The 22,931-nt window shown below is 42.7% G+C and overlaps 1 protein-coding gene across 1 annotated transcript in view; it reads left to right on the forward strand.

Moving 5' to 3' along the window:
• Positions 1–1,567, forward strand: part of LOC145398909 (short-chain dehydrogenase/reductase family 9C member 7-like) — a 44,939-nt gene extending 43,372 nt beyond the window's left edge. The window contains exon 8 of the mRNA XM_080271636.1: positions 1,122–1,567. Coding sequence (XP_080127762.1) covers positions 1,122–1,279 — 158 coding nt within the window. The 3' untranslated portion in view covers positions 1,280–1,567. The remainder of the gene's footprint in view (positions 1–1,121) is intronic.
• The last annotated feature ends 21,364 nt before the right edge of the window (positions 1,568–22,931 follow it).

Below are 22,931 nucleotides of genomic sequence, written 5' to 3' on the forward strand. Positions count from 1 at the left end.
AAGAAGCTGGAAACAATCTTCATTAATCCCGGCTGAATGACCTGCCATCTCTTACCCCATCATGCCTCTCCCTACTCTACCCTATCATGCCTCTCCCTACCCCACCCTATCGTGTCTTTCCTTACCTTACCCTATCATGCCACTCCCTACCCTACTCTACCACTCTACCCTACAGTACCTTCCTATTCTACTCTTTGCTCTTTTACCCTATTCTACCTTTCCATCCCTTACCCTGGTGTATATTTTATTCCTGTTACCGGCATGCGATTTATTCAGCTTGGGAGGGTCCTGGGCCAGGATTCTTGTCGATTAAGAAGCTCCCTAACACCTTTTCCAAAGCGATTTATTATGCTTATTATACCATACTATCCTATTCTGTGTTGCATAAATCCTTCCAGTAGCACCAATCTCTGCATAAATAACGTACAAAAGGATATTAACCAGCCATATCCAAAACTAAATCGCTGAGGAAGAGGTGTTAGGGACCCTCCTTTCCGGACAAGAATACGGGCTTTGGAGAGATCCTTCATATTTCCTTCGAACCGCGATACCCAAGGCCTCTAGTAAGTCCCCACCCCCTACTCTGTCTGTCTGCCGCTCTCTCTCTCTCTCTCTCTCTCTCTCTCTCTCTCTCTCTCTCTCAGTCGTTCGAAAATTATAGCCATAAGGAGAAAAGATGGATGATGTTCTCTCTCCCAGCCATTTCCCGCAGTCTTTCATATTATTGGTGTAGTTCGCTTCTCAAAATGCCTCACATCAGATGATCTGATACTGTTAACGTGAATCTTCTCTTTGAACTTTTATTGTTCCCTAGGCATTATTAATTACTGATCCATATGTTCTTTCAGTGGCGTAGTCAGAGGGGTAGTCAGGGTGGCACTTGCTACCACCGAAAAACACCTATTCACCTCATTAGCCATCTTAAATTTCCGGCCAAAACCTCTGGACCCTCTGCTTCTAAGAGGTCTCCTTGTGCCAACCCATAATTAGGCGTAGCCATTCCTTGGTCACTGCATTTTTTAAATACTAGCTATGGTCTTCTCTTAGCTTTAATGTTCTAAGATTAAAAAAACAATGGTTTCCCCTCCTTCTCTAACCCTCTACCATCTCCTCCCCAACAGCAGAGAGAAAGAGACAGCGTGCCCGTGCCCTACTGGACCCCAGACAAGAGAAGGGTCATCGCGGCCTGACCAGGATGTTCTCGATGCCCAACTGGGGCAAGAAGGAGTTAACGCCCTCGCCCAAGATAGAAACACAGGAGCCAAGGTTCAGATTTTAAGAAGTTATGAAAAAATATTCCATGTTTTTTTGTTACGCGGAAATATTACAAGGTTTTCAGTTACGCGGAAATATGATGTGGTTTCCAGTTACGCGGAAATATTATGTGGCTTCAAGTTGCGCTATTTCGTTTTAAGCGAAAATGCCTACGTGGTGGCGAATAAAAGAGGTGATAGCTTCTCCAGGGTTCAAAACTCACGACCTTAACTCAGGCTCAAAGTGAGAAGGTTATGCAACCGTATCACACAGTTCCGAGTTACATGGTTCCAGGTTACTCATATATGTCATAAGGGTCCAAGATGCATAATAATGATCACAGTCTTTCCAGGTACCGTATTCAAAACAACCATATGGGGTCACGTTACGGTATAATAATACACAGTTTCTGCTTACGCAAGTTTTCAAATGCTTTTTGATGTGCATAAAAATTATTTGTGAATTGATTTATAACAATACAGCATGGTGGTAAATTTTGGTCGAAAATTAAACAAAAAAAGTAACCTGTTTACATGTAACTCGGGGTCTCAAGATTAGGAAATACCGTAATTGTTATGATCTATGTTAGGAATATAAGAGTTTAGAAGACTGGGATAATATTCATAACATAAGAAAATATTCGGACTAAGACAAATCACAGCATTATAGGAACAGAAACTCAAATTAATAATCGGAAATCCTAATCTTGTAAAAATAAAATATCGCGGCTCTAAACGAACTAAGCGTGACACAAGTGCGGTGAAGTGTTCCTATTACAGTGCTAATGACGAGGTGAATGGAAGAAATATGCAGAGTGGTCAGTATATAGCGCTACACCAGGAATGAATCAGTTGGTATCTTATGTGTTTCGAAGACGGTTCAGTCTGCTGTTGTGGGTGAGAGTGTCAGTGGGAGTAGGAGTAAACAATGCAGGTTAGACACTGATAGCGACAAATGAGCCGTCCCCTCCACACACGAGAAATTGGCCGGCGGAGAGGAAGAGGAGCGTTTTACATGGTTCACCCCGTATATAGAGGAGTCACACGCACCCACCTCTATCACCTTACAAAGACTGATCCCACCTTGACTCAGTACCTAAAGCCAGTTTTTTCGTTGCTGTAGGAGACTTTGTAGCATAATTTCCTCGGCGATTAATTTTCCCTCTTGCATGTAATTTATATCATGCTTATATCATCAACCCAGCTTGCATCAGTAACTTAGAAAAACGTAGTATGATATGAAGTGCGAAGTATAAATCGCTCAGGAAATGATGCTGCGAGGTCTACTAGTATGCCAGGGAAAATCTATCTATCTATCTATCTATTGCCAGACTCCTCAATCCCGTTTGGGGTGGCCACAAACAAATCGCCTCCAAGTCGCCCTGTCCCCCGCCATTTCACTACCCTGCTCCCAACTCACACCCCCCTCTCTCATATACCTCTCCACCCCATCCCTCCATCTCATCCTCGGTCTCCCCCTCCCTCTTCCACCCTCCACCTCACTCACATACACTCTCTTCGTCAGTCTTTCATCCTCCATCCTCTCCACATGGCCAAACCACCTCAGTGTGTTCCTCACAACGCTTCCTATCACATCCACATCAACACCACAACGCTCCTTTATATCCTCATTCGTCAGCCTGTCTCTCCACGGTTCTGAATTCACAAACTGACTTACGACCAATTCCCTGCCGTACGTAAGATCAATTTCCAGAAGAAGAACGCGATGGGAGAACATAATATCCCCCCTTGTCTCTCTTTCTTTCTGGAAAAAAAGAAAAAGAAAGAAAGAAAGAAAGAACAATCATTAGCTATGGCGGGATCTGATCTTGGGTTGACACGAATCCATCCCCAGCTAGCGAACCCGGTATCCCTAGCCACTCAGCACCTAGTCAGAGATGAACTGTCCTGGAGTGGCTAGTTGCAGCTAAGCATCTCTGTTTTTAACTGTGTACGACGTAGATGTGATTTCCCGTGATTTTATTTTTTGTGCCAATGTAAACGCCACAGATTTCACCCCCTCAAACTCAATAAAAGAAGAAGAAGAAGGAGAAGGAGAAGGAGGAGGAGTAGAAGACGAAGAAAAAGAAGAAGGGAAATTTAAAAAAGGATGAAGGGAATATAACAAAACCTTGAAAAGCGAAGTAGGCTCCCAGTATTTGACATTACCCAAACACGGTGTGAAGATTGAAAGAAGTTTGATTTCTCTACCTCGTTTCTGACCACATTACGCCAAGTAGAATGCAGCCTATTTCCTCTCCTCACAGGAGTATTAAAATCAACTGACAAACTGAAATCTTGTCTACACTTTGGCGCACCCAGTTATACATTACACCCTTCAGATTCAAGTTTTCCTTCTTTTTTCCTTTCTTGAGGGAAGAGGACTAGTTTATTCACGAGAAAACATTTGTAACGGAAGTCCCGAATCTACACATCCATTTCCCTCGTCGAAAATTGTCACCTGAAAAACTTTGACAGGAACAAATGTGTGGGAAGTGTTGTTTGCCACGAGAAACACAGTGAAATAAGTGCGTGGGAACTGTTACTTGTGCCAATGTTTTGACGGACTGATGTGTCGTAAAATAGGTTAAGATTAAGTGGTGGATGAAGAGACGTATAGATAATAGATTCTTTTGTTAAGATTCAAGTTCGTTTTGTAAGTGGCACTGGAGGTATCTGTAACACCTCTTTCTAAGCGATTTATTCCATACAATGCAACTGAACGTGTTCTTGTTTGGCTTTGATGATAACCATGTCGATATAACACACACACACACACACACACACACACACACACACACACACACACACACACACACACACACACACACACACACACTCATTATAACGTTAAGGCGTAATATGCAGAATAAATCGCAAAACAAAGAAGTGATACGAAGCTTCTCGTGTCAGAGCAAACACGACTCTATTACCTGTATACCGGATAGGCTGTTTTGTGCGAGTGTTAGGTAGAGTGTCCCTGCATGTGCTGTACTGTACTTAAAAGAGTCGAAGGTATCTTTAAGCCACTATTTCCTCCTCATTACTCCCTTATTAATTCTTTACTTATAGATTAATCCTTCTTGTATTCCACCATCAGAGGAAATAAATGTTTTCACTATTATTATTTTGATGTAAATCCCTTTTTCTGTTCCCGGACTTTTCTCTTTATTTTTAAAGCTCAGAAACTTACATGAATACATGAAAATATACAAAAAGTTATGTTCACACACACACACACACACACACACACACACACACACACACACACAGATCGTATCCAGGATCACAACCTGTCTCCCGTTCCGGGCCCCAGGCGACACCCCCCCCACCCCCTTCACTTCCTGGAGAGCTGAAACCCTCCCCGTTCCGCGACCATCCAGCCATACCCTACGGATGTGTGTGACGATATGTTATGCCAGTGCTGTGTGTGTGTGTGTGTGTGTGTGTGTGTGTGTGTGTGTGTGTGTGTGTGTGTGTGTGTGTGTGTGTGTGTGTGTGTGTGTGTGTGTGTGAGAGAGAGAGAGAGAGAGAGAGAGAGAGAGAGAGAGAGCAGAACATTGTTAGAAATATAAAAAAATGGGGTGGCCAAGGGTTGACCAATTCCACGAACACACCATCTTGACACCTACCAGAACACCATATTTTGATAATAATGTCCTTAATTCCCATATAATCATTGCATGAAGGAGGGCAGTATATTGTGTTATACTGACCTTAATCACAACCAAAGAGCAACATCTCAGAGTTAATGACATACTAATACCACACTTGAGCACCATACTTTGAAACAGTGTCCTTCATTCACCTATAGTCACGGTAGGTAGCGAGTGGTATGGGTGAGGCGAGCAAAATGGCCCTCAGTGAAACCAGACCAAAAAATTTCACGCACATGGACAGCCCTAGCATGTATTCAATATGGAAGGTGGGTGTTAGCGCCGAAGTGGTGACATGTAGAGGTGTAGGAGGACTACTGGGGCTCGGAATGGGTCACTGCCCCCGAGAAATAGGCCCTGCAGCCTTTGCCCAGAGTCGGACACATAAAAAAAAAAAAACCCTGATACCTGCACCATGTCAGAACACCATTTTTTGATAATACAGGTAGTGTTCTGATTTTTCATATTATTATTACTATAGGTAAGGAGGTGGCTTGGAAAGGTAAGTATCTCCCATACAAGCCAAATACAACTAAACACTAGCAACTCACACACACCACATCTTGAAAACAGTATCCTTGATTCCCATATAACTACCATATATAGGGATCTAGTTTGGTGAGGCTAGAGTCCATTAATTGTCAATAAATTCTGACCCTCATTTCAACCAAACCCTAATATCGTAGGTACCCAACACTCTAACACCATACCAGAACAGCATATTTTGAGAAGTATTTTAACTCCCATATAATCGTTATGGACAGGGATGTGGTATGATGAGGCTGGAGTCTCCTACTCATCCTCAGTATGGTCGAACACTAACATCTCACGTAAACCACATACTAACACGATACTGTACCAGAACACCGTATGTGTAAATAATTTCCTTAATTTCCAAATAAGCACTATAGATAGGGAGGAGATATGGTGAGGCTAGGGTCTCCTACAGACCTTCAGTTTATCCAAACACCAAAGTCTTGCGTTCAGCACATACAGACACCATACCAGATCACCATATTCTAAGAAGACTGTCGGTAAGTACTCACAAACCCGTACAGGTAGAGAGGTGGAACGGTGAGATTAAGGTCCTCTACTGGCTATAAATACAACCTAACACTAACAATTTACACCGCATATTAACACCATATCACAACACCGTATTATGAAAATGGTGTCCGTAATTTCTATTTAACCAACAAAGTTAGTGAAGTGGTGTCGTGAGGATAGTTTCTCCTACGGATCCTCAGTATAACCAAACTCTGACTCCTCACATCACAAACTAACACCATACTAGACACCACATTCTGAAAATAGTTTTCTCAATTCCCAAACAACCACTGTAGGTAGGGATTTTTTTCTTTCCATGCAAGGAAGAAGGAACCAAAGGCCAGGAGCCCGCAAACCGTTCCTTCCAAGAGAAAAACAAAAACAATACAAAAAAGAGCCAAATTCAAGATCCGTTCATTTCGAGATGCCTGGACACACTCCACTCCTAGCTCAGACTTTGTCGGGTGTGGAGGTCTGGCCGATCTGTCTCGAGATTTGAACTCTGCTTCATTTACTCGTGGCGATTTTCGTCCGTTTTCCTCGCTTTTTGCCTGTTTAGGGACTTAGTCTCTGGCATTGAGGAAGGATTTTTTGCTGTTTTCCAGGTTTTTCTGGGACTTAGTCTCCGATTGCCTGGGTGTGAGTGGGAATGTGTGTTTGTGACTGTTTTTTTTTTTTTTTTTTTTTTTTTTTTTTTTTTGGCCTGCCGTTAGTGTCCCTCACTGTAGTACGACGCCGAACCCTGAAGGCCTGACCCTGCTGACTGTCCGATCACCAGTGGGGAGCTTCACAAAGCGCTGCAGCGCAGGTAGGACACTGCACCGGGGCTCGACGGGCTCACATACTCTCTCCTGTCACATGCTGGAGATTGTGGCACAGAACGTCTACTTGATCTGCTCAACCTCTCGTGGTCTGAGGGGCGTCTGCCGAGGTCGTGGAAGGCAGCTGTTATCCACCCAATTCCGAAGCCTCATGATCCCGCCGCCATGCGCCCCATCTCCCTTCTCAGCTGTGTTGCTAAGACGGCTGAGAGGGTTGTGCGAGCTCGGCTTGCTTGGCGGCTGGGACCGCTGCACCCAGGGATTTACGCCTACCATCCAGGCAGGAGTACCACCCACTGCCTAGCATCATTCCTTGGGGAGCTGAGGGGAGGAAAGGGAATGGCTGTCTTCCTCGACCTCGAGAAGGCGTTTGAACTGGCAAGCCCCACTGTTATCCTGGCGGCTCTTGCGGCCAGGGGTGTGGGAGGCAGGCTCCTATCCTGGATCCAGGATTTTTTTAATGATCGATCTGCGGGGGTCCGATTCCAGGGACACCTTTCCCCCTTTCACCTACATCCTAACGGCACCCCCCAGGGGAGTGTTTTGAGCCCTCTCCTTTTTAACATCCTCATGGAGGGGCTCTTAACTGTAGACTATGGGCCTGGCATTTCCCTCCTTTGCTATGCGGACGATCTGGCCCTCGTCTTTACCAGGAGGGACTGCTTCACGCAGGCAGACTTGGCCCTTTCTCGTCTTCATGCCAAATGCACTGAGCTAGGGCTGAAGATAAATTTTAATAAGACGAAGTGTATGCCCTTTGGACTCCGTCCCCCAGACTTTCCTATGCTGCTTGGGGGGCAGCAGCTCTCTCTTGTTACTGTGCATCAGTATCTGGGAGTCTGGCTTGACAGGGGTTTTACCTTTGCCTGCCATGTTCGGTACCTGCGGGAGCGTGCTTCCACCAGACTGGCTGCTCTCCGCTATCTCTCCAAGCGGAGTTTGGGGGCGTCGTATTCAGTCCTCCGAACATTTTATATACATGGCATCCGATCCCTGGTGGACTACAGTGCCATCTGTTTGACCGGACTCGCTCCACCAGTCTCCAGATCTCTGGAGGTTATACAGAACACTGCATTCCGTATCATGCTGGGTGCTCCACCCTGGACCCGGATTGTCAATCTCCGTATGGAGAGTGGTTTGCCTTCTCTGGCGCATCGTGTTGCGCTACGAGCGGCAGTCATCACTCTACAGCTGATACAGTGCCGGCCCCACCTGCCTGTCTCTGCCCTCCTACGACGTCTTTTGTGCCGCCCACCCGAGCCTGCCACTCAGCGTGACTGGACCCGGACTACAACTGCTGTTATCCATGGACTGGGAGCTGCTGCGAGCCTCTGCCAAGATCCTGATTCTCCCTTTCCTGGGTACACTGATCCGCCACCATGGGACCCGCCTCTTTTTAAATTTGTATGCCCCTCTGAAGCCAAACCTCGAACTTCCATTCCTGCGCTCCTCTGTCATGAGGATCTTAGTCGGGTTGCGGCTCTAGATTCACCAGACACAGCCACTTATTTTACGGATGGTTCAGTATCCTCTGATGGCTCTGCTGGGGCGGCCTTTGTCTCTGGGCATACAAATGAATCTTGGCGACTCTCTCAGGGTGTATCCGCATTTCAGGCAGAGCTTGCTGCCATCCTGGGTGCTTTGCGCCACGCTCATCACCATCATCATCACCGTGTCGTAATTCACACAGACTCCCTTTCCTCCCTTCAGAGGCTAAAATCTTTCTCCTTCAAGGACAACGTCTTTCTTCAGACTGCAATTTTTACTTTTGCATCCCTTCTCGTCCGTAGGGGTGCCACTATTACTCTCCATTGGCTCCCAGGTCATGTTGGAATCAGCGGCAATGAGCGTGCTGATGACGCAGCACGCTCAGCTTGCTCGCTTCCTGACGTCACATTTCAACTGCGCCCCAGTCCATCGTACGTCATTAGCACTCTCACTGCTACCATTAGCAGGCTCTCTCGAGAGGAACATCAGCTTTTGGTGACAGAAGGCTCCCGCTCTGCTACATGGTACGCCACCGCCACTTCATATTCTCTTCTGTTACCCTATAAAGGCATACCCAACTATATTGTAGTGAGGCTCAGGCGCTTATGTCTGGGGTTTCCATGCTACAAACAAATTGTCGGTACACAGCCAGACCCGTGTACCCATTCTTTGGTCTCATCTGTGGAGCCCCTCATTCACTATCTTCTGTACTGCCCAGCCACTACGATGCTCAGGTCTCACCCTGACACGACTTTTGCTCGGACAGGGGATGATTTCATGGATGCCGCTTGCATCGTTGCACGTGCTCCTCTACAATTATTAATCACCACAGTAAGGGAATATCAACCCCCTCGATAATTCAAGCTCGCGCAAGTTAAGCGCATCTCTGACGGGCTCTTTGTTTGCCCGTGTCCCAGCATTGCTCGGACGAATATCTCAAAAAAAAAAAAAAATGGACACACTGCGTTTGAAAGACTGGAGATCATAGGAAGTAGGAAATACAGATAGAGGGAGACAGTTCCAGAGTTGACCTGTTGCATAAATGAAGGACTGGAAGTAACGGTTAACTCTTGCATTAGAGAGTTGGACAGAAAAAAGATGAGAGTTTGTTGCTAGACGGGTGCTACGCGCCCGTCGTAGAAGTGGAGGGATGCAAGCAGGCAGTTCAGAGGAGCAGTGACCATTGAACTGGCAATAGAAAAGAGATAAAGATGCAACAGTGCGATGATGAGACAGAGGTTGAAGGGAGCCAGTAAGAGGAGGAGAGATAATAAGACGAAAACCTTTGACTCCACCCTATTGAGAAGAGCTGTTTGTGGGGAGCCTCCCCACACGAGAGTTGTACTCTACACAGGGGCGAATAAAACCTGTGTATAAAGTCAAACAATTGTGCAGGGTAAAAGAAGGTACGGAGTCGGCTAGCCCACCTAATCTCTTGAAAGAAGATTTTACAAGAGATGTAATAAATGTAATATGATCTTTCCAAGTTAAATTCCGAGAGAATGAAACCCCAAGTATGTTTAAGGATGATGCAGGATTAAGCTGGATATTACTAAACATTAGTGGGTACTCTTGTGGAAGATTTTGTCGGGCTGATAGGTGTACGAACTGAGTCTTTGATACATTAAAAGCAACAAGGTTACTTTTATCCCAGTCAGAGATACAAGGTTTTGAAGACTCTTAAGCACTCCATTGGACGTGTGGTTCTGACCAATACTGTAATTGCAACCATGACCCTTGCAGCGTCAGGAACAGGCTACGCAACAGCAATATCAGATACCCAGAGAAATCATATACAGGTAGATACGCTATACAGTATTACGAGGCCTCCATAGACCTATAACGAATCCACTAGAACTGCATTGTTGATCGAAATACTACTTGCAACGAAAACCTCAGCAGCCTCAGATAACAGATGCCATAGTGGGGAGCAGACTTAGACGACAAACCCTCTCATCTCCCCTCACCTCTTCCCCCTACAGTTAGACCTTCCACCTTAAGCATTATTTTAGTTTCTTCCTTAAGACGACAAAAGTCTATAGATTCCACACGCCAGGTTTCATTGTCTGTACAGTCGGCGTCATAAGTCTGTTGCCCCTCCTACTATTGTTTCTGTGGGTTTTGGAAACAACAATGTGGCACTTCTGCAGAAAAAGAGGGTGATGGCAATGATCTGTGGCAAAATCAGATCGACATTATCTGATGCAGCGGATTCAGCATTCTGGATTTCATAGTGCACACAGAGTAAGAGAGAGAGAGAGAGAGAGAGGGAGAGAGGGAGAGAGAGAGAGAGAGAGAAATGAGATGCAAGACGACTTTTGATTCCGACTGTACATTACTGTCAATCTGTTATAATCTACTTCAAGATACAAAACGACGGGAAACTACTACGTTCATGGTGAATTCATATGTTTACTTGAAGAACACCCTGATTAATAGTAAACTTATTTCAAGGTTCCTGAAATTACCTTGCAGAGACACAGGTAACGAAATAATAATAATAATAATAAAAACGAACTCACCATGATTTCTTCTCTACTCCAGATGCTGCAGTGATTATGCCACAACGCCCTTCCTGGTCAGTCTCATGTCTTGTCATTTACTGAGATATGCTCTGTACACCTGGAAAAAAATAATAATAAGCATTGTAGCTAGGAATGGCTGGCGTGTCAAATTAGGAATGTTTTTCTTCATTTGATCTGTATCTTTGCAAACCTGTGAAGTTTATTTTTACTGTACATAAATTTAGAAGTAGCCTCTTGCTTGGAAAGAGTTAAAGATAATAATAATAATAATAATAATAATGATAATAATAATAATAATAATAACGACAACGACGGCAACAACAAAATAATAATAATAACAATTTTATATATTGTTTAGATATGGGGTCAGTTGTGGCCAAGGGTGGCCAGCGATGAACGAGGTGATTTACGAGTTGTTTCTCTGACGCCTCAACACGGTGTGGGTGTGTGTGTGTGTGTGTGTGTGTGTGTGTGTGTGTGTGTGTGTGTGTGTGTGTGTGTGTGTGTGTGTGTGTGTGTGTGTGTGTGCTGTTAGTATGAAACGCCAGGATGTGAACATGATCAGTATAAACATACACAAGGATATACACATTTTGTATTAATCTACATTCAGCGTTAGACTCAGGGCCCGTAAAGAACAATTGCAGCTGCTTGATCATCACACATATTTCAGTTCTTTCACCTTAACCTGGCCTAGATTTTCGTCCCTTTGTAGCTTATTTCACAGAACTCAGTGACAGAAAAAGACAATACTGCGGCTCTGTGTTCTTTCCGTAACACTTCCTCGTGACTAGTGTTAATATCATCTTACTGCTTCTATTCAAGATGGAAAGATAGCCATTTCAGGCCAAGTTAGTATGAAAGTAGTATGTATAGTAGTGCTTCCCCAAACTCATGTGAACGTGAATGAAGCTGAGTGCAGGACGAAGCTGCCTTTCTTCCTCAGTCCACCATCCTCCTTTCGAGGGATGTGGAGGGGAGTGAGAGATGATTATATTACCTAACCGAGCTGGTAATGTACACCCTCCCGGTCATAACGGTGCTACCACGTGAAGGTGTCCCTCTCTAGTATTTTATCACTCATATCCACAGAATATAAATAACGAGCAAATATAATTACCATTTATTTTGACACAGAAATAATCTGTGTTTTCGTATTTAATGGCACATCACTACATCATGGTATAATTATAGGGGCAATTCGTCTGCTTAATCCTTTCAGTACCAGGACGTCATTTATTTGTTGATTCATTTTGTCATATTTACATGTCACTACTCGATTACCACCTTAATCTGGTCTAGAGTTTTGTCCTTTTGCAGCTGATCTCACGTAGTGTTATGTCAAAAAGAGACAGCGCTTCAGCTCTACGTCCTTTCCATTGTACATGTTCGTGACTAAAACCACATTTTGCTCTCAGTGTCTTGTTAGGACTCGGCAATCAAGATGGAGAGATATCAATTTTATGTCGTTAGTGTAAAAAAAAAAAAGATTTACCAAGACGATTTCATTCATTGTAGGAAAGCATCTAGTAGTAAAGGGGTTGATGACTGCCCAGCCTCTCCGGTTCAGCTGAATAAAATCGTCTGAATACAGCAAGAGTGAAACAGCTATGACGTCACACTGAAGGATTTTAAAGGCTCTATAGCACCTCCTCCTTACTAGCTGCTTCATTTTCTTCGTCTTGTTCTTCTTCGTTTTCATCTTTTTTCAACGTATCGTAATTTAGTTTTCCCTTCTGTGATACTTATGCAAAATATGCCTGTATAATAAAAAGCAATAAGCATATGAGAGATTGGGAAAGCGCAATATGCAAAATAAATGCCCATGTCTCAGGCTGCTCTATTTGTTTATGACACGAGTATATGCAACGTGTATCGACAAAAGTGCCCAGGGAATATGCAAGGAGACGGCGATGTGTAAATTGAGAGAGAGAAAAAAAAAAAATCGTATCTCGAGTATTTATATCCATCCTCTTAAACCAACTATGTCCGTTAAAAGAGAGATATGTATAATTAACACGTAAGAATATTAGTAATGCGTGATATGAAAAAAAAGTCAAAAATCTTGCTAAACCTATAGGACTAAATTCACTGTTCTGTTGCCACCCGCTCAATTTATTGTAAAAATTCAAGATAGGCCTACTCTATATACAGTCCGTACAAGGTGGCGACCATCATCCACTCACTTGATGTAGTGCTGCCTCTTCCTTCGCCTTTACCATTCTTTTTCTGTGTCTGCTCTCCTCTCTTCCTACATCTCCCATCTTTCTTGCCACTTTTTATTACTCCTCTGTCGTTTTCAGGTGGCTTTATATTAAGTGACAAGCCAGATGGTTTACTGTAAGCCAGGAAACCATGTACAACGCTAGGTTCTCCATATAACCAAACCACAAGTGTTCCCTACGTGTCAACAAGTGGGTTGGCGGAGGGTAAGTGTCCCTCCCCGTAAAACAACTAACTCAAATGGCCACCTTTTACGGGATGATGGTGTCTGGCTATTGATAGACAGATATATAGACAGACATACAAAACACTTTCATGAAGAGAAATGGATGAATGTCTCGGTACTTAACTGTACGTAAAAAAGCAATCATTTCATGTTGTAGGCCGTGGTGGTGGTGATGATAATTTCCATAGCATCATCTATGTGTTCAACAATTTTTGTTGTTGACATAAAAAAGGGTTCTTCGTCATCTTTTCAGTGAGGGCTAACCTAATAGTTCAGATGAGACTGTGTATTACGATTAATTCTTTCGATGATGTATTTTTCATTCCATCCCTGCTACCACAAGGCGATTAAACTCGGCTTAGGAGTTAGGAGGGACTTTTAGTACCGGAGAGGTCAGATATAGCCTTCATTAATCTCTTTACACTCCAAACCGTCTCCTTAAAACTGAGTATAATCGTTTGATGATCCCCTGTACAAGAAAAAAGGTCACCTAGCTGGAGGGATTTAGGACATTCATAAACATCCTTTTATACATACATTTGTGGCCTACAGTATTTTTATACAAATTATGGCAATCCCCGCTCAAAATAAATAAATAAATAAGTAAATAAAAGAGGTATATTCTACCCGGTAGAGAATGTAACCAAAGACATACAGTAATCAATCATTTTTATAATCAGCAGGAAAATCTAAAATATTCATCATTTTGTGAGATTTTCAGAGCTTACATGTTCTACAACATCCAATATTCTATAATCAATATAAAGTTAAAAAGCATGAAGCTTTGTTCTTAGTTTCCCCAAACACAGTGTACATGACAACATTTTCTATGTAAACTCTATCAAATAAAATGGAGTATTTTAATGCAAACGCAATTTAATTCTATGAAACCTCACCCACAACTAAAATAGTTGTTTCAATTCCCTAATCAAATATAAGTACCTCGTTTGTTTACAATTACTCTATTTGATGACGAGGACTGAGTGGTTTATTTGGAAGGGAAAAAAAAAAAAACTTCCATGTAAACAAAGCTGCGGACGACTACAAATGAATTTATTTTCAACTGAAAGTTAAATTATATGGTTTCAAATACTTCACCATCAAGGAAATACCACTGAATAACCATATATGCAGTACCAGAATTCGTGTATTTTGTCACGTCCCCTTCCCACACTGCCACACAGGCTCCAACAGCAGTTGTTCAGTATAGGAAGGACGTTGCCCAGAAAGTTGTTCTCCTATGGTCAACCTTTCGGTGTACAACACAGATCATCAAACGGGCGGTGTAAGAAGACTTGCTGACCTGGACTTCACACTCACAAAAAAAATTATGACTTCCTTGTAATGTGATAAATTATGATACGCGTACCAAGGATTCTGAATTACCAACACTGTCAAATGGATACGGTTTTACTTCTAAGAATCATTTCAAAGTTCATCGCACCCAGGGTAACCCAGTAATTTCCTAGAGGGGTGAATAACGCACAGAAATAATAGTGACAAAGACAACTATGCATAAACACACCTGCATTCTGATGTCCGCTGAAGATGAGGAGGACCTAGTCACCTGCTGAGAATAAAGGCTGTACTAGCCGCCATTTTGAAGACACTGTTGAAAAGAAAGAAGTGGATCAGCCCCTTCAGTACGATGACGCATTTTATTTAACTCTATTTCACTGGCAGATTAAGAAAAAAAGATTCATCAGCGTATATCACCTGCAAAATGTTTTCTGAGACAATGTGTTAATGACTGTGGCTTATTTAACTGAACGTGCTATTAAAAGTTCACCAATTTTACCTTAGCTTTCCTTGTCTCTGGATCGTACAGTACCTCACTCCATCTACAAGTGATAAACAGGCTCACAATAATGATGAAGACTGGTGATGATTGGCGATGAGGACATCCATCTTCATCATCATCATCATCATCATCGTTAATCAACCATCACCATGATGATGCCTGATGATGGATGACTGATGATGGATGATGGATGGTTGATGATGGATGAAGGATGGATGATTGGTGATGGGAGGTTGATGATGGATGGTTGATGATGGATGGTTGATGATGGATGATGGATGATTGATGATGGATGGTTGATGATGGATGATTGATGATGATTAATGATGATGACGGGAGATTGATCATGGGAGATTGATGATGGATGATTGATGATTAATGATGATGATGATGGGAGATTGATAATGGGAGACTGATGATGGATGATGGATGATTGATGATGGATGACTGATGATGACCATTTTTAATGATGATGAATGATTGACGATGGATGACTGATAATGCTTGTATTTAATGATGATGCTTGACTGATGAGGGATGATTGATAAAGCTGATTAATGGTGATGACTGATGATGATGATGATGACTAATTATGGATGATCGATGATGAAAAATGATGATGATGATGGATGACTGATGATGATGATGGATGACTGATGATGAATAATGATGATGATGGATGACTGATGGTGACTGATCATGATTACAACGACGACGACGATGTTGATGATGATGATGATTGGTAGTGATGGTGGTGGTGATGGTGTCGTCGCTAATGATGATTGGTAGTGATGGTGGTGGTGATGGTGGTGTCGCTAATGATGATTGGTAGTGATGGTGGTGGTGATGGTGGTGATGGTGGTGTCGCTAATGGTAATGATGATAATTATGATGACCGTGATAATGATGATGATGATGACGATGACGATGCTTCCAAGTTCTGATCTTGGCATAGGGTAAACTAACTGCTAGATAATCTGCCTCTCCCAAACATGACAGCAATGGTTGTAATCCGACCCTGAGCAAAGGCTTCAGGGCCTATTCTCAAGGCCCAGTAGTCCGACATACACACATACCTCCATATGTCACCACTTTGGCGCTAACACCCACCGTTTATACTGAATACATGCCATGGCTGTCTCATACAGGACCGGTGTACTGGTATTAGCGGGAGCATTTTTACAACATGTCAACGGCCGTCTGGTAGATCTATAAAGTCTGCTTTAGGAAATTCAGATCCTCAAACTGTTCCCTACCCTAGCCGGGATTCAAACCTGGATCCATTAGGACTGCAGGCCGCCTCTCTACCGATTCAGCCACCGCGTATAAATAACAAAAAAAATATGCCGTGCCGTGATGCTTACCCAGAGATGATCCTGCACTATGGCCGGCCCGGGTAAATCCCGAACAGCAACTGGAGGCCTTAGTCGTCAAAGATTCGAAGCAGCGAGTGAGATTCCACCAAGCTCGATGCGGGTCCTGTCGTGTTGCCAGGTGCCGGCCCTAAAATATCTGTAGAATCATCCATAAAATTTCTTGAGATTTGAAAAAAATTCTGTAGATCACAATTTCACGCATATATTGACAAAAGGTATGCAAATATGTCTTAGAAGTTATCTGTGCCTTTATATAAAAGAAAAAAAAAAAGATTAATTCCATACGAATAATCTAAGATTAATAGTTTTATTAAATTAAGAATATGGTATGAATTTTCATATTTCAAATTCATAAAATGCGGGTTAACACACAGTTACTATGGGTCAAGTTAAACACGAACCTAACTGAAAACTTATACTGAAAACAAGGGCTAAAAGAGCGAGCCCCTTTTTCACTTTTCGTTTTGCTCATAACTTTCAAGGCCAAATAACTATAACCTTGTTATATTAGATAACCGTAGGAACAGTCGCTAACACCACTAATAGATTCCAAATATGTCCAAGCTTCTGAAACTAACTCTAACATACCTGCTCCTGACTCCCTCAGAATGTAAACAAAAATTGCAGTACACCGGCGCATTCGATAGGAGAAAAATGTGTATATTTAATATTGAAATTTTCGTATTAGTTCACAGATTAAGCAGTTTATAAGTATATTAATTGTTATACTGCAAGTACTAGTCTAATATAGCTTAAGCGACATAATTTGAAATTAAAGAAAATGCAATATTTCATAGAAAACTTTACGTTTCAAGGGTTAACTACTGTATACAATACGCTTTCTTTCAGGACTGTCCTCTTGCCCACAGCTAAACTTCTCTATGGTATTTGTAAATTGAATTCCTTTCCATATTGCTTTTAAAATTTCTTGAGAATTTCTGTAATATATCAAAATATCTGTAGATTAAGCACAAAATTCTGTATTTCTGTAGATCCTTCCAAAAATCTGTAGAAATACAGAAATTTCTGTAGACCTGGCAACCCCGGATAGTATTCTGCTTACCTCTCTTGACAAAACGTCATCTAAATGAAGTAAAACGTTACCTTTTTCAGTGGAAGAGATCTTTCCTGAGACGAAGAAAACAATCTGATGGTTGCAGTGACCTATTACGAGTATTGTCGTTTATTCCTGCTGCCGTAAGACGATTTTGCTCGTTTCATGCAAAAGTGAGTCCGATTTCGCGTCATATTATACACGAATCATATAATTATGCACGAATATATTATACACAAATATTATTATACACGAACATATTATACACGAATCACATGCGTCTCATATACGAATTCAGAAGCACTTTTGAATGGTAGGTTGCCAGTGCACGATAATAACCTCAGAGTCGCGAGCAGCGACTATAGTAATGATAGGATTTGAAGGCTATATCTAACCCCTCTAGTGCAAAGGTTTTTCGTGAGGTAAATAAAATCGTCTGGGGATACCGATGAAAGATATACGGCATTGAACCAAGTGTTGAATAGACAGACAAAGACTCGAAGCAGCGAGAGTGAGTCCGCAGTGTTCGGAGCTGGATGAGATAATACTCTACTTATTTCACTAGGCTTGGATTCGCGGTCCATCAGCGGTAGCAGCAACATCTCCTCCCCTCTCCAGCATGGCCTCTACTTCTGCCACAGCCTACGACCCGTTGAGGGGGGCTAACCTGGCAGCTGAGCCTGAGGGAGAAGAGCAGACCACCACCATCACTGGTACCGTGAAGTGGTACAGCATCAAGGCGAAGTACGGATTCATCCGGCGCCAGGATTCTGGTGCCGATGTATTTGCGCATCGCTCTGGGATTGCTGCTACCTCTTCTCGGCGCCACTCGCCCTTGTTACGCCAGGGTGAGACAGTGGAGTTCCACATTCTCCAGACACCGAAGGGTCCCGAGGCTATACACGTCACTGGACCGGGGGGTGCAGCTGTACAAGGCTCTGCCTATGCACAGCGGCGCCCCACGGCCCAGGGGCGGCGGCCTGGGGATCCCCGATGTCCTGGGGATGGTGACACCATTGTCGCCATGTGCATCGCGACGGCGAAGGCTTTCTGTGGCGATGACAAGGCAGCTATGCTCGTTCTACTCCCTCAAATCTTTGAGAAGAACGGGCTGCCACGCTTTGTCATCCCTCAGAGCTTCGCTCGTGATGCACGGCCAGCCCCACGTCAGGAGCGTCACACCACAACGCTGCAGCCTCCTAGACCCCGCACAACACCGCGGAAAAGGCTGCAGCTCGACGCTCCCCTAAACAGGGCAACTGCTGCCTCTGCCATTACCGCCACTGTACCGCCCACCGAGCCTACACAGACAGCCGCCACAGAAGACTCCTGCTACTCGCCGTCAGTAGCCGAGGAAAGGGCTCCTTCTCCCGTCCCCTCCATCGACAGGGAAGAAGAATACCTCTCGCCCTCGACTCCACCACCTGCTACTGACGGCGAGCCGAAGAAGAAGAAGAAGAAGGGGAAGAAAGGCAGGCCTCCACCACCACTTGACGAGATGGAGACAGACCATCCTGTGTCTCCACCACCACCACACGCTTCTGAACCTGACCTCAGCTACACCAAATACCTCAGCCAGGCAGAAATCTCCGGCATTGTGAAGTCGGTCGTTAATCCCGACATTCTCCTAAGCCGTCTAAAACAGACAGACCTTTCCTTATTCTCGAAATTGACCAGCCCCAGCAGTTCCTCGTAGAGGCTGCTCCACTGAAATCTCTGAAAACTCTGGCGGGCTCTACACCCTGAGCCCGGGTCCATCCTAATACTAGGTGGACCAATCTAAACAAACAAACACACACTAGGCTTCATTGCAACGTCGAATATAATAAGTGGAATCTTATGCATTCTTTAGTTTTGCATGTACTTTATTGATCAACACGTAAATAGGATTATCTACGGTGAAGCATATGAAAGAATAAAAATCAGGTGGAAAACTGGAAACACACTCATAAATTTTGAAGTTTTAGCTACTTGGAGGTTCACCCAGAGGAATAAAATCGTCGGTTGGTAACCTGAGCAAAAATGCCTTATCCGAATGTGGGAGCAAAGACTAACCAAATCACTATAATGACATTTCCAAAAACATTTTTGGTATTCCAGACATTTATATTCAGTATAGGCGAGATTTTTCGAACTGTTTGGGTTAAATATGTCCGGCACTATAGCCTGTCCACCGGAATTTGGGGGAGATTTTCATTTTACAGTCAGTTTCCCGTAGTTTAATTCTACAATGATGCAATGTTACGGTTCTAAATCCTTGCCATTGCAATTCTTTCGACTGACGCTGCGTTCTAGTGTTAATCTCGTTAATATAATCAGCATACAAGACGAGTTGACAAAGTTAAACCTTTCGAATATTACCGGCCATAAGTTGTTACATTCGGATTTCCACAAGACGATCTTCTCCAGCTGAAGAACATTCTGTAGTTCATTCACTTTGCCTTGGCCCAAATCGTCGTCCTTTTGCAACATATTTCCCATAGTTCAGTAGCTGAAAAAGACAGTACTACAGCTCTACATCCTTTACATAATACTGCTTCGTGACTACCACCATATTCTAGTATCAAGCTCCTGTTATAGCTCGGAGAGATGGAAATTTAAGACCAAGGTCAAGTGAGCGAAGTATAGTTGTCAGTGGGGTCAAAACTGCCTTCATGAACCTCTGGGATTTTCAATTTTTTTCACATGAATTTAATACTCTTGAATTAGCCTGAATTAAACTCCCTAGGACGTCCACGGCAGCGAAGGAGTTGAAGTGGACGAATAACTCCTTCACTACGAGGGGAGGAGAGACTATCCGGGCTGGAGAGGGTAGTTGCAGGTTTAATTAATCCCTCCAAGATGATTTTTTCCCTCCCGGAGCCGAATAAAAGCGTCTGGAGGTGGCAAGAATAAACCACAAAAAAAAAAACTGTCATTAGATTGATACACTTGGCCCTAGATGCACGCCGACATCTTTTTGTATTTTATTTATTTATTTATTTTTGCAAACTACCAGATGACCTCACTTAAAATAGGGAAGCCTCTCTCAATGAAGGGTCCGAAAACAATGTCCACTCAGCCGTACAATGACGTCACTTTTTATTTCTTTATTGTTACCACCAGACGCCTTTGTTCAGCTTGGGGAAGACGTCTTTTTGCCTTTCATCCTTGCCAGGCAGCTTTGGGAGAGCTTTCGAACTGGAGGGGTAAGATACAACCATCATGAATCCCTTCACTACTGGTGCGTTCTCCTAACCTAAATAAAATCAGCTGGGTCAAGAATAAAAGCATTACGAAAACGTAGAGTGAAACTTTAGAGACAGAATTGTGCTGCCTAACATTATGAACAAGTTGGTTACCTGTCTAGACTGCCAAAGGAACAGCTGCAGAGTACGATAAATGGCTTGCTTACCTCGAACCAGCTGTTCTACGACGCATGTGCAGGAGGGGCGAGTGTCGGAGAATTTATTACCGGTACAGCTATTACTTGCAACATTTAACTATGTACTCATTACTTCATTTAGTACTTTCGACTGTTTGATTAAATGTTAGGTGGTAAAGTGATATTTTAACTACTAATGGTTTAAAACTGACGTCTCAGTATATATACAGTATATACATATTTATAAATATATATATTAAGCTCAGTATAATTATCCTTGAGCTTTGTGTGTCGATGGTGAAAGGCGGAAGAGGAAGGCTGCAGAATACAAATAAGGAAGAAGGTTTATATGATTTTAGTGAATATCGATTTCTTCTATTTTACAGAGGACTGATCTGGTTTTTGTGTATTATGTTTAGGATAATGGTACTGGTCAATATAAATTGGGATTGTAAAGGCATTATGTTTTTAGGTAACTCATCTCGGAAAAAAAAAATTTGCTTTTCATTGAAACTTATCACGATGAAGAGATGTGGGTGTTATTTTTAGATCTAACTTTTGAACATGGACTAACGGCGAGAGAGTAATGGTGGAAGCAGTTTAGTTTTGTGGGTCTCATTCTATGTCTAGTTCACACAAATACCGAAGGGGAGACAGAAACTCTTGGGATTATTATTATCACATTATTTCATCGCTGGCAAATACACTGAAGAGTTACATGCTAGAGATGTTCATCTCATAAAATAGAGTCATGCAAGCAAATACTGTCATGCTCACTTATATCTAAACTATTTGGCAATTCGGCACCTGGCAGATTACATTATTACATTATTCTCCAAGGTTCGGATGCACCGACAGACTTACCACCAGCTTCCTGTCGTAAGTTACATTTGTTTAGGGCGAACGACAGGGATTGCTCAGAATCTTTCCTGTACTCTTGTTCCTCCTTAGAAACATATTCCAATTTAGACAAGGAGCTGATTTTAAGCATGTGCATCTGGTCCCAGTTTCTTACTGCAGTCGTACCTCCTAAACTATTTAATATTGAGCGTAAAGTTCCTTGGCAGTTAGGACCTCACCTTCCTTACCGTACCTCCCCCTCCCTACCACCCCTAGCCAATACCTCACACCCCCTCACATCCCACCTGCCTTCTGCTATAGGTACAGGAAATGTAGTGTATATTCAGCAATTGTAGTCTGAGGAAGCCATGAGGCGAAACGTCAGTACACACAAAGTCCCACATCCGTGTTTTTTTCACCAATTAGGAAAATGAATAACGTTATGCTTGTATCTTCCTCCACTGCTAAATCCGTCACAACCATGTCCTCTACTTTATTCTGGTTACTCGAGAACGAATTTAATCAGCTGGAGAAGGACCTCTCTAGTTGACAGAAAAAAAAAACTCCTATACCACACGGCACATGTTTTCTATTTCATCTACCATGTTTGTTTGTTTTTTTCGAAAAATTTTAGAATGGTATTATATTTCCAACATTTTTGTAAGATTTTTACGTCATGACTCCTCTTGCCAATAAATGGAGTAGAAGAGCTCCACTGAAATGCCTCGTTTTGTTCTTACACATTAGAAAAGACCTGCCTTAGTGAAGGTATTAAGACTAGGAGTACTGTATACGCGCTGGGCTGGCTTGGGAAAAACAAGAAACAACATTTCAGAAAGAGTATATACAGTAAGAAAAAAAAAGTTGTTAAATATAGATAACACTTTGCCTACATACAACTGTGTATGGAGTCATGCAAAGACGAGTTCGTAAATATATATATATATATATAAAACAACTCACATGCAAAATACCTAACATTATACCACAGATAAAAGCCATCCTATTGTCCACCTGAAAACAATGGAAGACAAAAAATATGCTCATAAAACAGGACTATTAAAGTGTACAGACACTAGTTAAGCATTGGTGTTTTGCTATCGTGGATTTGTTTTGAGGCTTGAGTAAACTGTGAGATGACCGCTTCAGAAATTAGATCATTTTTTATCCATTTATTTTCTACTTTTCAATTTTGTTCTTACTGTTGACGAGGGATTTAAAGCAACTCATGGGTGACCTCGTGCAGTGAGGGGGTAG

Source organism: Coenobita brevimanus, chromosome 47 (genome assembly GCF_032717465.1).
Source record: "Coenobita brevimanus isolate Jiangsu-jjx chromosome 47, ASM3271746v2, whole genome shotgun sequence".
NCBI classification, from domain to species: domain Eukaryota; kingdom Metazoa; phylum Arthropoda; class Malacostraca; order Decapoda; family Coenobitidae; genus Coenobita; species Coenobita brevimanus.